Raw genomic sequence first — 14,833 nt, 5'->3', positions numbered from 1 at the left:
CCGTGGTAGTAGATATAACAGTCATCTGAATTAAATTCACCCATTTCCATCATAGTTTTACTGCACCAGCATAGTGTAGCAATAAGTACCATTTTTAAACTCTTATTACTGTATGTCAGGCCCTGGGCCACCTGGTCACATCTCTTTCTCTCTCTTAGTCACTAAGTTGTGTCCAACTCTTGCGACCCCATGGACTGTAGCCTGCCAGTCTCCTCCGTCCATGGGATTCTCCAGGCAAGAATACTGGAGTGGGTTGCCATGTCCTTCTCCAGGGGATCTTCCTGACCCAGGAATCGAACCCAGGTCTCCTGCATTGAAGGCAGATTCTTTACCGACTGAGCTTTGAGGGAAGCCCTGATCACATAGACTGTTTCATTTCATATTCATAACAGTCCTATGAAGTGTCTTCTGTCATTGTCTCATTTAGGGGAACAGGAACCAGGCAGGAAGAGGGAGGCATTTGCCTGACGGCATTTGCCCAAGGGTCCCATGGTCAGTCAGTGGTAGAGATGAGATGTGAACACAAGGAATCTAAATTAGAACACTTTTCAGTAATTGATGCTTAATGAGTGCTCATTATCATTAGCATTACTCTAAATATTTTCTGTGGATAACTTTTCTTATTCCTCACAATTAATATGAGTTAAATGCCATTAACACCTCCAGCTTAAGGGATGAAGAAATTAAGGCTTAAAATGATTAAATAATCTGCCGATAATCACACAGTAACATGACAGAACTTATATTTTCAAACACTAAGTTATACTAACATCCTGCATTTAAGGGAAATCAAATCTCTTTAAACACTTACCATCCAAAATGTACTGATGCTTGGAATTATTCTCAAACAAGCCTTTATTATCACTCCTATTTGGATCTTAAAAAAAACTGAGGTTCAGAGAAATTAAGTTCCCTGATCGGGGTCATGCAATACTAAATGGTAGAACCAAGCTCTCCACCCAGATGTGTCTGACTCCCGAGTTTAGATTCCTCACTACCATCTGCCAGCATATTTCTTCATTCCACAGACTTTGATCAAATGATTCTGCTACTTACTCACCCCACCTAAAACTGTAATCTATAATAATAACCACTGCTTACACAGTATTTTCTTTATCATGATGCTTTTTAGAAATATCTTCATTAACTCTCATAATGGTTTTTAAAAGTAGTTTATTACACTTACATTAGTTGTGGGAAAACTGAAACTCAGAGATGCAAAGTAGCAGCTTTTAAATGGCAGAACCGAAAGCAATGATATCTTTGTAAAAAGAACCCTTTTCACTACCACATTGCCTGATGGCTTTCATGGGGCCATAAAGTACTATTGGCTTCCTTCACAAGTGGAGCATCAATAGAAGTCACTCTCTGTAAGATCATTGCAGCCCTTCTCAATATTCCAAACTGCAGAATCAAGAGACTTCCCTGGTGGCTCAGCAGTGAAGAGTCCACCTGCAATGCAGGGGACTCAGAGACATAGGTTCAATCCCTGGGTCAGGAAGATTCCCTGGAGAAGGAAATGGCAACTCACTCCAGGAATCTTGCCTGAAAAATCCCATAAACAGAGGATCTTAGTGGACTGTTGTTCACGGTGCCACAGAAGAGTTGGACACACCTGAGTGTCTAACACTCAGCAATAGAATCATGAGCCTTTAGAGCTTTGAGGGCTAGTAGTTTACTTTCTATTCCATGCATAGCTTCCCTCACATCATCCCAGATGGAGGTATCTTATCTGACTTACTTAGATACCTTAACTTATAAGAAAATCTGTTTCATGTGGCATTTGAGAGACAAAGGTCACCAAAGCTAAGCTAAATGTGTCAAGGAAGCCCGAATGCCCCAAGAGGTAAAGAATCTGCCTGCAATGCAGGAGATACAGGAGACAAGGGCTCGATTCCTGGGCTGGGAAGATACCTTGGAGAAGGAAAAGACAACCCCCTCCAGTATTCTTGCCTGAAAAATTCCATGGACAGAGGAGCCTGGCAGCTACAGTCCATAGGGTCACGAAGAGTCGGACACAACTGAGCATGCATGTGCAAGCCTACCTACATTGGCCATCAAGGGGAAGCTAGCCCATTGTCTAGTAGAAAAGACACATAGATAATTACAATCAGTATGGTGCAGGAATTTATATATACATACATATCGATTCTGGATTATTTTCCTGGCTCGAGAATCCCTGCCATATTTCCAAATGCCTAGAGGTACCTCTCCTAGGAAGTTGGCCCTCCCAGGCACACTCATCATGTTCTTCTCATCCTACTGTGTGTGTGTGTGTGTGTGTGTGTGTGTGTGTGTGTGTGGTTGAAATATAATATATAAGGAGTATTTACACTTCACAATTCACACCCAGGTCATCTGCAAATTACCCAAACTCTATTTTAAAATATGTCTCGAATCGATCATATTCTTTCATCTCCATTCTGATTCCTTACCTGGATATCTACAGGAGTCTTCTAACTGTGCTCCCTGAGTCTGCTCTCACCCTCTCTAATCTGTGCTCTCCAGACAGTGGAGTGACCTACTGAAGCAGAGATTAGGCCATGGCACTGCTGGGTAACATTTTAGTGATTTCCTTTTCACTACAGACAAAGTCTATACTTCTTACTACGACCAGCAAGACCATCTGCAGCTACTTCCAACCTCAGCTCCCTCCATCCCCTACCTTATCTGCAGGCTTCAGCCACATATTCTTATTTCAGTTCTCAAACACTCCAGGTTGTCCATTCTGCCCAGGGTACCTTCCCTCTGGTCTTGGGAATCTCCTTCTGAGTATCCTTTTGGACCTTATCCTATTTACTCAAGAGATTTTCCCAGATAATCCAAAACAAATTGTCTTCTCCCTCTCCTTCCACAGTTAGTCTCTATTTCTACAACCTGTTCATTTTTCTATGTAGCTCATTTCACAATTTGCAATTGGCTCAGCTGGTAAAGAATCCACCTGCAATGAGGAAGACCTGGGTTTGATCCCTGGGTTGGGAAGATCCCCTGGAGAAGGGAAAGGCTACCCACTCGAGTATTCTGGCATGGAGAATTCCGTGGACTATATAGTCCATGGGGTCTCCAAAAGTCGGACACAACTGAGTGACTTTAATTTCACTTCACTTCATGTATCTATTCATTAGCTCACTCAACACAAGCTATTGAGGCCAAACACTGTTCTAGGAAATGAATATATAATAGCAAACAAAACATATGAGGTCTCTGCTCTCATGGAACATGCATACTGGGAGGAAGAGGTTGCCAAGAAATAAGCATGTGAACATGCTAATTACTGAATATGTGATAGCCTGAGAATTAAAATAGGGTGCTGTACCAAACAAGGACTTGCTACATGGTCATAAAAGGCCTTTTGGAAAGGCGGGTATTTAAGTTGAGATTTGAATGGTTAGAATACAGCTATGCAAACATCAGAGGGAAGGGTAGCCCAGACAGAGAGAACTGCTAATACCAAGGCTGTAGGCTAAAATAAGCTTGCTATGTTAGAGTGTTTGCAGAACAACAATGACAACAACAAGAATAGAAAGAAATGAAAGAAAAAGTAAAAGGAAAGAGGAGAAAACTAAAGAAAGACAAAATAAAAGCCATCATACTCTAGCAGTGGCCAGATAAGAGATCACAGTGGTTCAGACCAGTTAGATGGTAACGGAGATGTGGTCAGATGCCATGTATGCTTTAGAAATAAAAGATAACAGATCTCAATGATGAGGGGCAGAAAGTAAAGGAGGAACCAAGAATGACATCTGGATTTTAAGGTGTTGATTTAGTTTCTTCCACTAGATTGTGAGCTTTGCAAGAACAGGAACCATATCAATTTTGTTTACCTGCCACATAATAGAAACATATTTGATGAATGCATATCTGTATGAACAAAACTATGAAAGAATGGGCAGAGGGATGTCAGGGCAGGTTTCACAGAGGTGGGGATACCCATACAAGGTTCCAATGAATAAGTTGAAATCTGTCAGGTTGGCAAGATGGGGAAGCATTTTGGAGGCTGACAGACAGCACCAACAAAAGGAGGCAGGAAACATACATGAACAGAACAGTGTCACTGAAGTACTAGGTAAATTATCAGCTCTGTAATAGAGCCAGACTCCAGAGAGGCCATATGGTGAATGCACTATTCTCTTTGTCATATTTTTATATAAAGACAAATAATAGGAGCTCCAAAGAAGGGATGAAGGAGAAAAAAAAGTCTAAATCCAGAAATTCCAGCCCAAAGCCATAGTGATCTCTGTAGAATGTAGAAAGCTGTCAGCAGCAGCCCTTGAGGAAAGTCTAGGGTCCCATTGAAGTCTAACATCACCTCTCCAACATCCAAGACGTCCCTTGATTTTTGATGCACGGTTTCATGCTGTCTTTAGGGGAGACGCATTTTATCTAAAGGACACATAGAAGAAAACAGCCTTGCGCATCCTCTGGGATGAACCCATAGAGGATCTGAGGCAAACCCAAGGACAGATGAGTCCCCAAAGCAAAGTAGCCCATGTGTTCATTTAAATCATTCCATTCCAAGCTCAGCTCTTTGAGGGAGGGGATGTATTCCACACTGTGTGTTTCTCAGAAACAAGCACTTAATAGAATATAAATATTATTAAAGTCATATAGATCAGAGAGAAAAAAGACATTGAAAAAGAGGAGAGGGAGAGAAGGAGTGAGAGAGAGGGTGAGAAAGAGACAAAGAGAAAATTAGACAAATATCAAACATGGAGTGAGAGTATGCGTGAGTCTGTTTGTCAAAGGGAAAGAAGGTAGATGTTTTTCTTTGTAGGTTAATATGTAAATGACATTCTGATTTATTAGCGGGCTCCAGCAGATGAGGTGATGATTAGCACATTTCCATATTTATAGAAAAGCAACACTAACTTTCCGGATTTATAGAAAATCAGCTCTTCACAAATAGCAAATTGTGCTATTATCGACATATGGCTTTCTATAAACAGAGCTGAGGTAATTATCCCTGGGACAATTCGTTGGTGGGCTCCTTTTGAATATTAACCACATTGGAAGCCCCTTTCTGCCTCACAGATTTTAAAGCGGAGGGGGCTTGAGATACCCCAGGCAATTAATTAGTAATCCAGTACCAAAGACAGAGCCCAGATGAAAGGCTGTACCAGAACACATGGTGAAAAGACGCAGGTCCAGGGGTCTGATGCCAGTTTCCTGCAGCCCTGGGCCAAATATAGGGAAGTAATTAACTTCCCTAAGGAGCCTCAGCACTTCTGGGGCTAAAACTAGAATAACACCAACCTCCAAATGTTGTCAAGAATATTAAATAAGAATATATACAACAGCCCCAGAACTTAGTATGTACTCAATAAATGTTAGCTCTTTGTTCTTCCTCATGGTTTTGAGTGACTCTTAAAAAGATCCACGTGAATTAAGTTTTTCAAACTCTTTTTTTATACTGATCTATCCTGAACTATTTCATTTGTCATGACTCTGCACATATATATGTCTTTAACCAAAAGAAGTTTCTTGAAGCAATAACTTATCCTCTCTGCCTACAAACCATTATGATATTTTCTCTTCTGTTCTGTGTTGTTCAAAATGTTTGTGATCCATACATTGATTTCAGGATCTACTATTCGTTTTCAACCTACAGTTTAAGTATTATGCCACAGGAAGGTAGGGACTGTATTTAGATTTGCTTGCCTTTCCTAGCACAAACCTGTAGAAGATACTGAATAGATATTTGAATTATAAAAGAATGGATACAGAGATAGATGGACAAGTTTATGAATGGCCCTAGTTAGGAATCTAAGTTAACGCCCTCTTCAAACTCAGTGTCTTGTTTTGCTCACTCACTGTGTAAACTGTGTTGAGCGCTAAAGAGGTGGAAAAGTGTCAGACACGAGGCTTGCTTTCAAGGATCTTGCTGTCTAGATGACAAGAGAAATAATTAACATTTGGAAAATTGCTTTAAAGACTAAACTGTGGAATTTATATGAATGTGTTGAAGGAAGGAAGGAATTGACCAGCCTGAACTGGTGCAGTCAGAGAAACTTCTTGAAACTTGGAGGTTGAACCTGGGCTTAAAAAATGGATACACCTCTCACCCTTCTACTCATTCACTGGTTCTCAAACTATACTAAGCATCAGAATAACCTGGAGGGTGATCGTCGAAACACACTGCTGGACCTACTCCCAGAGTTTCCCATTTAGCAGGTTTGGGATGAGAACCTGAGAATTTGCATTTTAACACATTCCCAGGTGATGCTAATGCTGTTGGTGGGAGTCCGCATGTTTTAGAACCACTATTCTAGCAGTTTGGTGAGACCATGGAGATTGTTGATGTCTTGCTAAGGATTTTAGGTTTTAGTATTAGCCTTGTAGGATCTTGGGCAAGGAGGTGACATCCTAAGATCTGTGAGGCAGAAATATCCTTCTGGTAGCAGTGTTGAGAATGGATTGGAAGGAGTGAGTCTTCTTTTGAAGACCATTTCGGAGTTTCTGCAGTAGTAAGTGAAAGGTATAAACCCAGCCTCCCATTGCAGGAGGGGATGTAGAAGAAAGGACGGAGGATAGCTGCTCAGGAGAGAGAGCTGAAGGGTCTTAGAGATCTACAGGGATGGAGGGGAAGGAGGGTCTGGGATGACTCTAGGTTTCTGCCATCACTGACTGCTTGGATGGCCGTTCTACCCACCAATAATCTACATTTAAAATGTTTTAACGTTTTAAACAGCAAAACCCCAGAGACCATTTATTATTAAAGAGATAACTATGGTGCCATAGAAAATGCATGATTTTGGACAGCCAGACGAGTCTGCATTCAAACTCTATCTGTGGTGCTTCCGAGCAAGCCACTTCACCCTGTTGAACCTCAAGTTTCTATAAATAATAATACCAATGCTACCTTAGAGAGTTGTCATGGAGACTAAGTGAGATCACGCGTGGCTGAGAGTCAGTGACTAGAAAACTGCCCACCACGCCTGGTGTACGCATTGAACACCATGTGCGTCGCACGCCCATTCTACTTACCAGCTGTTTCCATTTTTTCTCTGTTAAGCACGAGGATATACTCATAGACACCACCCATCGATCCAGACGTTATGTAATGGGTGCCATAGTCATTGATGAACTTGGCGTACATGCCATAGTGGTATTGCTCTGGAAGCTCCATTAGTGACTGCTGCATACCTTCATCCAGCATGATGTTTTCCCTCCTCATCTTGAAATGAGCAGTCTGCACCTTTGTGAAAATTCTCATAAAGATGTATTTCTGCCAACAACAACGACCACCATTAAATGAGGGAAAAGAACACAGAGAGTATATATTTTACCACATGAGATCACGTAAAAGGTCAGCATTTAGTACCTGCAGATATGTATACACCTACATATAACTGTGGGAATTATATGCAAAGGTATAGATATACTTACATATATATGTATATAAATATATATAAGGGGGATTACTACATTTTGCAAGCATATATTAGGCACCAGTGTGTACCTGGCTTCTCCTGTGCCTTCATCTCTTTCCTACTATGCCTTCCAGGTCAAGTTCTCATCAGCCCTCCCTGGGTTCATTATCTCAGTGTGCTTCACTGTGTTCCTTGCCTCTACCCTGCCCTCAGCCCACTCTTACCGCCGCATCTTTCTCTAATTAAAGCAGTATGCAACTTCCAACATAAGTATTAGGCATCCATTAAAGATTATGCTTAGGAATATTTTGATGACACTGTGAAATGCCAACATCATTTAATTCATTGAACAAACTCCTATCCATGCCTGTCATCACATGCTTTCTGCTAGGTGCAGGGAACATGATCTTGAACGAGATAGTCCCTGCCCTCATAGAGCTTATATTTTAGTGGTAATCTAATACCATTCAGCAATCAAGAAATGCAGGATCCTGATATAATGATGAAAAAAAAAAAAAAAAAGACAGGACCAGGGTGAGGTTGGATTGGTTTAAGAGGAAGTGGGTTATGCATGCACTTTCCTTGCAGAGAATGTAACCCTTGTTCCAAAGTGATAGTGAAAGTTGAAGGAAACGACCTAGTTTTTGAAAAGTCCACATTACCCTGAGAGTTGTATCTCAGAACAACACTTCCCTTCAGATCAATAGCTTATTTGTGGCCAAGCTCCAAAATGTAATTTATATTTGTTAACAAAGTTAACTTTTATAACTGTTTTTTCATCATGTAAAATCATGTTTTGAGCCCTCTGTAAATCCCAATTTCTGGTACAATGTTTTGAGGCTTTGGGGTAAATTTCTGATCAATTCAATGAATATTGCTCTGGCTCCTGATTGCCTCTCCATCCTTATCACTCCCTGTTTTCCCTTCCCACCCGGGCTTCAGACAGTGGAAGTCCTTTCAGTCCACATCTGTGTGAGGCAGTTTCTCATCTCCAGGCTTTTGCATATGCTCTTTCCCAGGCTGAGAATAGCCTTCTCTTAGCTTCTGCCTCACTTCATCCAGACAACTGGTACTAGTCTTTAGATATCAGTTAAGCCAGACTCCCTGACTTCCTCAAGGAAACATTGCCTGATAATAGACAGGATAATAGGCAATTAGTAGTAAATTGTTGATGAAGAAAGATTCATTGAGCAGGCCAGCCATCCAATCTATGGAAAAGCCTGGAAAGGCCAGGCTTGCTGTAGAATTCTTCCAAGTCTAGTTTAGAGGGCTTAGCTGTTTCTCTTTAAGACATTACCTTCTAAGTATTTCCCTGTATGCTCCAGGTACCCATGAAAAAGGATGGGGAAATGATAAGAGTACTAGTCTTATCATGCAATGTATTCCCTTTGTGACGATTCTGTATGTGAAAGTGTAATAAGAAAACAAACATGATTACCACTGATCAGACATTTCCAATTATACAAGCAAATGAAGGTTCAATTACTACTGTACTTTTTAACGCAGTTAGGTAGTACGTGTTCAGCATAGATTATGGGATAGTGTACAACATGGGCATTATGTTTTAATACCTTCTCATTATACTTGCGTAACTTTTTTAAGAAGGAAGCATCTTGTGACGTGGATACACCTATAGTCACCATGACTGGGTCGCGTGTAGAGCTCACACCAAGGGTCAATCCTTTTGACACAGAATTGTCGTTTTTCACTTTAGTAAGAAGATCATTTACGTCATTATATTTCTCTGAAGAGAATTTAGTATCTGCCAGGGCCTGAGAGGAAACACATAATGTTAGCTTTGTACACATAAAGTTATATTCCAATTCATAGGTAATATTTAAATCTTTTCTCTGTAAATAACCAATGTTTCAGATTATTATAAATACTCCTTTAAAAAGGCTATTCCAAGTTGATACTAAAATGCAGAAAATTCAGCAGTGCTTAGTAATTAGTGGTACTACTAAAATATTTATTTAAACATATACACATGATTCTTATAAAATGTTATAATGTTCTGCGCATTTATTTCTTTCCAGAGGGCTTATCCTTCCTGTATAAAAGATAGGAAGATAGACACCCTTCCTTCCTGCTTGACTCTGTAGTGGGGAAGTACAGAAAGCCGTGTCTAGGCATGGACAAGAGGCAAAGGCAGGCAGGTGGTGACAGTTCTAAGTAGAGGTATGCTTAGGGACCACCCAAAAGTGTTTGGTTATTTCATTCCAGGATTGCATTTCTCAGCCAGCTTGACCTGAGGTCTGGTCATGTGCTCTGCTTGAGCCAAGGAAGTGAGGGTTAGGAGCCCATGGGTAGTTCACTCTGTAATCACAAGAGCACGTGTTGAGATGGAGGCTCCATTAATTTGGGTCCTGAGTGTCTGTGATGATGAGAGTTTCCTTTCCATGTTAGGATGAATGAATAGCAGAAGAGGGGCGTTACTGTTTTAAGCACTGAGATTGAAGAATCTTTTATTGCCACAGCATAGCCTAGTCTATCTTGCCTGACACATAGGCCCTAGATCGTCCTCCAGTTAGGAAAACGGCAGTGCCTGTCTCCCAGTTTGGCTTACTTAGACCTGATGACAGAGGTGGAAGTGGGCTGGGGAGAGCCAGTTTCTTTTTTTTAATGTAACTATAGTTGATTTACAGCATTGTGTTAGTCTCAGGTATGTAGCTTCAGATTCATTTCCATTATAGTTTATTACAGGACATTGAATATGTTCTCGGTGCTATACGGTAAATCCTCATTGTTTATTTTATATGTAGTAGTTTGCATCTGTTACTCCCATACTCCTGATTTATCTCTCCCCTTCCCCTTTCCCCTTTGGTAGCCCTAAGTTTGTTTTATATGTATGTGAATCTATTATTATTTTGTGCTTGAGTTGATTTGTATTAATTTCTTAGATTCCACATATAAGTGATCATATAATGTTTATCTTTGCCTGGCTTATTTAGTGTGATAATGTCTAGGTCCAACCATGCTGTTGCAAATGGCATTGTCATTCTTTTTTAATGACTGAGTAATATTCTATTGTATATGTCTATCACATCTTCTTCATCCATTCCTCTGCTGATGGACATTTGCTTCCACTTCTTAGCTATTGTGGACAGTGGGAACCAACTTCTTAAAACAGAATCCATAAGCCTAGCCTTATCCTCTGTCAATATTTTTCTTTTTAGAAATTTGAGTGGGGGAGGGTGAAGGATGTGACTAGATAGTTGTTCAGGGTCCTGGCATCCTATCATCTCTCTCTATAGATAGAATGTAGATAGAATATATGTGATACAGAGAGAATTTGCATCATCTAGCTTCCCTTCTAAATGCTATATAGCCAGGCTTAGTTCAGATAGATCTGGATTTCAATCTTGTCTCTGCTACCTATTAGGCCTGACATTTATCCCTCTAAGTCTCTGGGATTTTTTTTCTTTTTTTTTTTTTTTGTTATTTTCTCTGTTATTTTACTTAACAATACTGTATTGGTTTTGCCATACATTGACATGAATCCACCACAGGTGTACATGAGTTCCCAATCCTGAACCCCCCTCCCACCTCCCTCCCCATATCATCTCTCTGGGTCATCCCAGTGCACCAGCCCCAAGCATCCTGTATCCTGTATCAAACCTAGACTGGCGATTCATTTCTTACATGATAGTATACATGTTTCAATGCCATTCTCCCAAATCGTCCCACCCTCTCCCTCTCCCACAGAGTCCAAAAGACTGTTCTATACATCTGTGTCTCTTTTGCTGTCTCACATACAGGGTTATCATTGCCATCTTTCTAAATTCCATATATATGTGTTAGTATACTGTATTGGTGTTTTTTTTTTTTTTTTCTGGCTTACTTCACTCTGTATAATCGGCTCCAGTTTCATCCACCTCATTAGAACTGATTCAAATGTATTCTTTTTAATGGCGGAGTAATACTCCATTGTGTATATGTACCACAGCTTTCTTATCCATTCGTCTGCTGATGGACATCTAGGTTGCTTCCATGTCCTGGCTATTATAAACAGTGCTGCAATGAACATTGGGTACACGTGTCTCTTTCAATTCTGGTTTCCTCGGTGTATATACCCAGCAGTGGGATTGCTAGGTCATAAGGCAGTTCTATTTCCAGTTTTTTAAGGAATCTCCATACTGTTCTCCATAGTGTCTGTACTAGTTTGCATTCCCACCAACAGTGTAACAGGGTTCCCTTTTCTCCACACTCTCTCCAGCATTTATTGCTTGTAGACTTTTGGATCGCAGCCATTCTGACTGGTATGAAATGGTACCTCATTGTGGTCTTGATTTGCATTTCTCTGATAATGAGTGATGTTGAGCATCTTTTCATGTGTTTGTTAGCCATCTGTATGTCTTCTTTGGAGAAATGTCTATTTAGTTCTTTGACCCATTTTTTGATTGGGTCGTTTATTTTTCTGAAATTGAGCTGCAGGAGTTGCTTATATATTTTTGAGATTAGTTGTTTGTCAGTTGCTTCATTTCCTATTATTTTCTCCCATTCCGAAGGCTGTCTTTTCATCTTGCTTATAGTTTCCTTTGTTGTGCAGAAGCTTTTAATTTTAATTAGATCCCATTTGTTTATTTTTGCTTTTATTTCCAGTACTCTGGGAGGTGGATCCTAGAGGATCCTGCTGTGATTTATGTCGGAGAGTGTTTTGCCTATGTTCTCCTCTAGGAGTTTATAGTTTCTGGTCTTACATTTAGATCTTTAATCCATTTTGAGTTTATTTTTGTGTATGGTGTTAGAAAGTGTTCTAGTTTCATTCTTTTACAAGTAGTTAACCAGTTTTCCCGGCACCACTTGTTAAAGAGATTGTCTTTAGTATCTAAAATGGGTCAATGGTAATATCTGTTCCATTGTCTTGTAATGAGGATTCAGTGGGAGAATTTGTGTGAAAGTAGGAGGGGACGCTTGGTAAGCCTGCAGTGAGGTGTGCTGTGTAGATGGCTCACCCACAGGGTGAAGGGCAGAGAAATGAATGGTTAGGAGCAGGCCCTGGAGCTGACTGTGAGCTCCATGGTGACCAGGGGACTGCAGAATTTTAAAGATGTGGAGAATCTTAGGGAACCTTAGCAGTTTTCAAGCACTTTTCGATAGCAGAAACTTTTCTTCCAACAAAATCATGTACAGAAAGCCAAGAGATGAAGGTCATCAGTGAAGACCTGCCCTCGGAGAAGCAGGGGCGCAGGTCTCAGGACCCACAGCCACCTCCTATCTTGCCCCCACTTTACATCTTAGGAACCTGAGCCTGGGGAGGGACAGTGAGCTGCTCACGGTCTGATATACATCTGTTCTAATAGTGTCAAAACCTGGAAATAGGGCTTCTGACTAGCAGCCCAGAAAATAGGGCCTCAGTCTATTTCACTGCTTTAGGACCAGAACCGAGATCTAGCGGAGGCTAGATCCCCATTTACATGAGGCTAGAGCCCCATTTACAGAGGCTCCCTGGCCCTGACCTTGACTCTTCAGCCCTGAGCATGTGTGGGAGCAGGTGCATTGGGAGCTTCAGCCACCAGCAAGCCCTATAGGAAGTAAAATCTTCCAAAGCAAGTCATCCTATCTTCACCAATAGACTTCCCCTCCATGCCTCCCTGCCACAGTGGCCTGTGAGCACCCCGTTCAGACTTACTTCAAAGTGATATTTCAGGAAATTGTAGGGTTTCCGGAAGTACTTATCATCGTCTCCGTAGTAGAGACGCTCACAGGCAGGGTCATACTGAAGCTCCCTCCATTCCCCATTGTATACAGTCTCACACTGGCCCCCGTAGTACCTGGCATCATACACATTCTGAGTTTCTTCCTGGGTCAGGATATTGTACCTAAATTGAAAAGGAAAGCAGCTTCTAAGAGAGAGCACTGGAAAAGCAAAGAATAACACAAAATCTCCTCTGCACATTGATGTAACTAGTAGGCTGAGCTGTATTTCTCCAACTGAGTTAAGTGAGGCACTAGGTTTCCTTGAAGTACCTTATGGGCCATTTTGGGTAAAGGTGGGAAACCAAGTGGGCTGAGCATGAGCCCCCACCTTCCCTTAAACCAGATCAGCCAGACAACATCATTCAGCATCTAGGACAGGGCTCCCACATAGGAGGCCCTCCTAAATATTTGTTGAGTAAACTGAAGAAGAATATGCATGATTATCAAAATTCTGAGCCCAGGAACTAGACAGTCCAGACCTGTTTCCTGTCTGTCCCACATCTAGCTGTGTGATTGACCTTGGGCAGATCATTTAATCTCTCTGTGTTTCAGCTTAGTCATTGGTAAAAAACAAAAACAAAACAAAACAAAAACAGCTAATACTACTGCCCTCACAGAGTTAAGCATGAGTTAAAACAAGTAAAGGAATCATAATAGTACTCATATGAAATATTAAAAAAATGTTGCTGTTGCTGGTTTTTGTTAGTATTATTTCAGAAGAAGTTCTGCTGCTAAAAACTAACTTTGAAATATTAGTATAGTTCATAGTGGTAAGCTGATGATCTAATCCTCAGAAAGGCTGTAGTCTTCTAGGCAGCATGGAGGAACACAATGTGAAGTCAGGGAGTTGAGTCGCTAAGTCATGTCTGACTCTTTGGGACCCCATGGACGGTATTGCCCACCAGGCTCCTCTGTCCATGGGATTCTCCAGGCAAGAATCCTGGAGTAGGTTGCCATTTCCTTCTCCAGAAGTCAGGGAGACACCTGGTTAATTTCTGGCTCTGTCATTTACTAGCTGTGTGACTTTGTAGAAAGTTTCTACAAACTTCCTGAAGATCATTTTCCTCATTTGAAGAACAGAATAGTAAAAGTGTCATTTAGCGAAGTCTAAATGAGAGCATTAGGGTAAAACAGAAATACTCTTGATAATAATTCTTCTTTTCCCCTGGCCCAATACCTTTCCAGAAATATTTTCTAATACTTCCCTCTCTGAGGGTGTTTCACGTCTATCTGCCTAAGTCCTCTGTTTTAGGTCATGGATGGTTTAACCATATTTAGGTAACAATAATGTGAAACAGGTGAAAGACAGCTTTAATTTCTTAAAAAGAGAAAGTTAACTGGACAAAAGCATGAAACTTGACTAAGAGTTCAAAGACCTTACAATCTAAGCCTCTTATGTTGTAGATAATAAAATGATTGCTTTTCTTTTCATCTCAAACTTCTGTTCAGCCTTTAAGACCCAGCTCGAATGCTGCCTCCTCTGTATCACCTTTGATTATCCTGGACAGATAATTGTCCCTCCTCTGTGTTCCCAGGGCATTTGGTGATTGCCTCTGGCATAGCATACGTCATGTTTGTTTATTTCCTTTGTGAAAAAGCACAAAGGCAAATTAGCAGGGGAAGGATTATGAATAAAACCTGCTTCAAAAGAATAAATGGATAATTATAGAGCACTTGGCGTATAGTAGAAATTCAATGTAAGTAAACTTCCTTCTTCTCTTCCTTTCTCCATCTCTTTCTTCCTATTAGTGGAAGTGATGTAA

At 40.8% G+C, this 14,833-nt stretch overlaps 1 protein-coding gene across 2 annotated transcripts in view; it reads right to left on the bottom strand.

The window, feature by feature from the left end:
• Window positions 1-14,833, bottom strand: part of C8A (complement C8 alpha chain) — an 82,192-nt gene that overhangs the window by 39,953 nt on the left and 27,406 nt on the right. For both annotated transcript variants that reach the window (XM_042248619.2, XM_042248615.2), the window contains exons 5-7: window positions 13,003-13,192; window positions 8,942-9,142; window positions 6,985-7,225 (exon numbers count right to left, since the gene is read on the bottom strand). In XM_042248619.2, coding sequence (XP_042104553.1) covers window positions 6,985-7,225; window positions 8,942-9,142; window positions 13,003-13,192 — 632 coding nt within the window. The remainder of the gene's footprint in view (window positions 1-6,984; window positions 7,226-8,941; window positions 9,143-13,002; window positions 13,193-14,833) is intronic.

This window comes from Ovis aries, chromosome 1 (genome assembly GCF_016772045.2).
Source record: "Ovis aries strain OAR_USU_Benz2616 breed Rambouillet chromosome 1, ARS-UI_Ramb_v3.0, whole genome shotgun sequence".
NCBI classification, from domain to species: Eukaryota; Metazoa; Chordata; class Mammalia; order Artiodactyla; family Bovidae; genus Ovis; species Ovis aries.
This window is presented reverse-complemented; position numbering and strand designations above follow the sequence as displayed.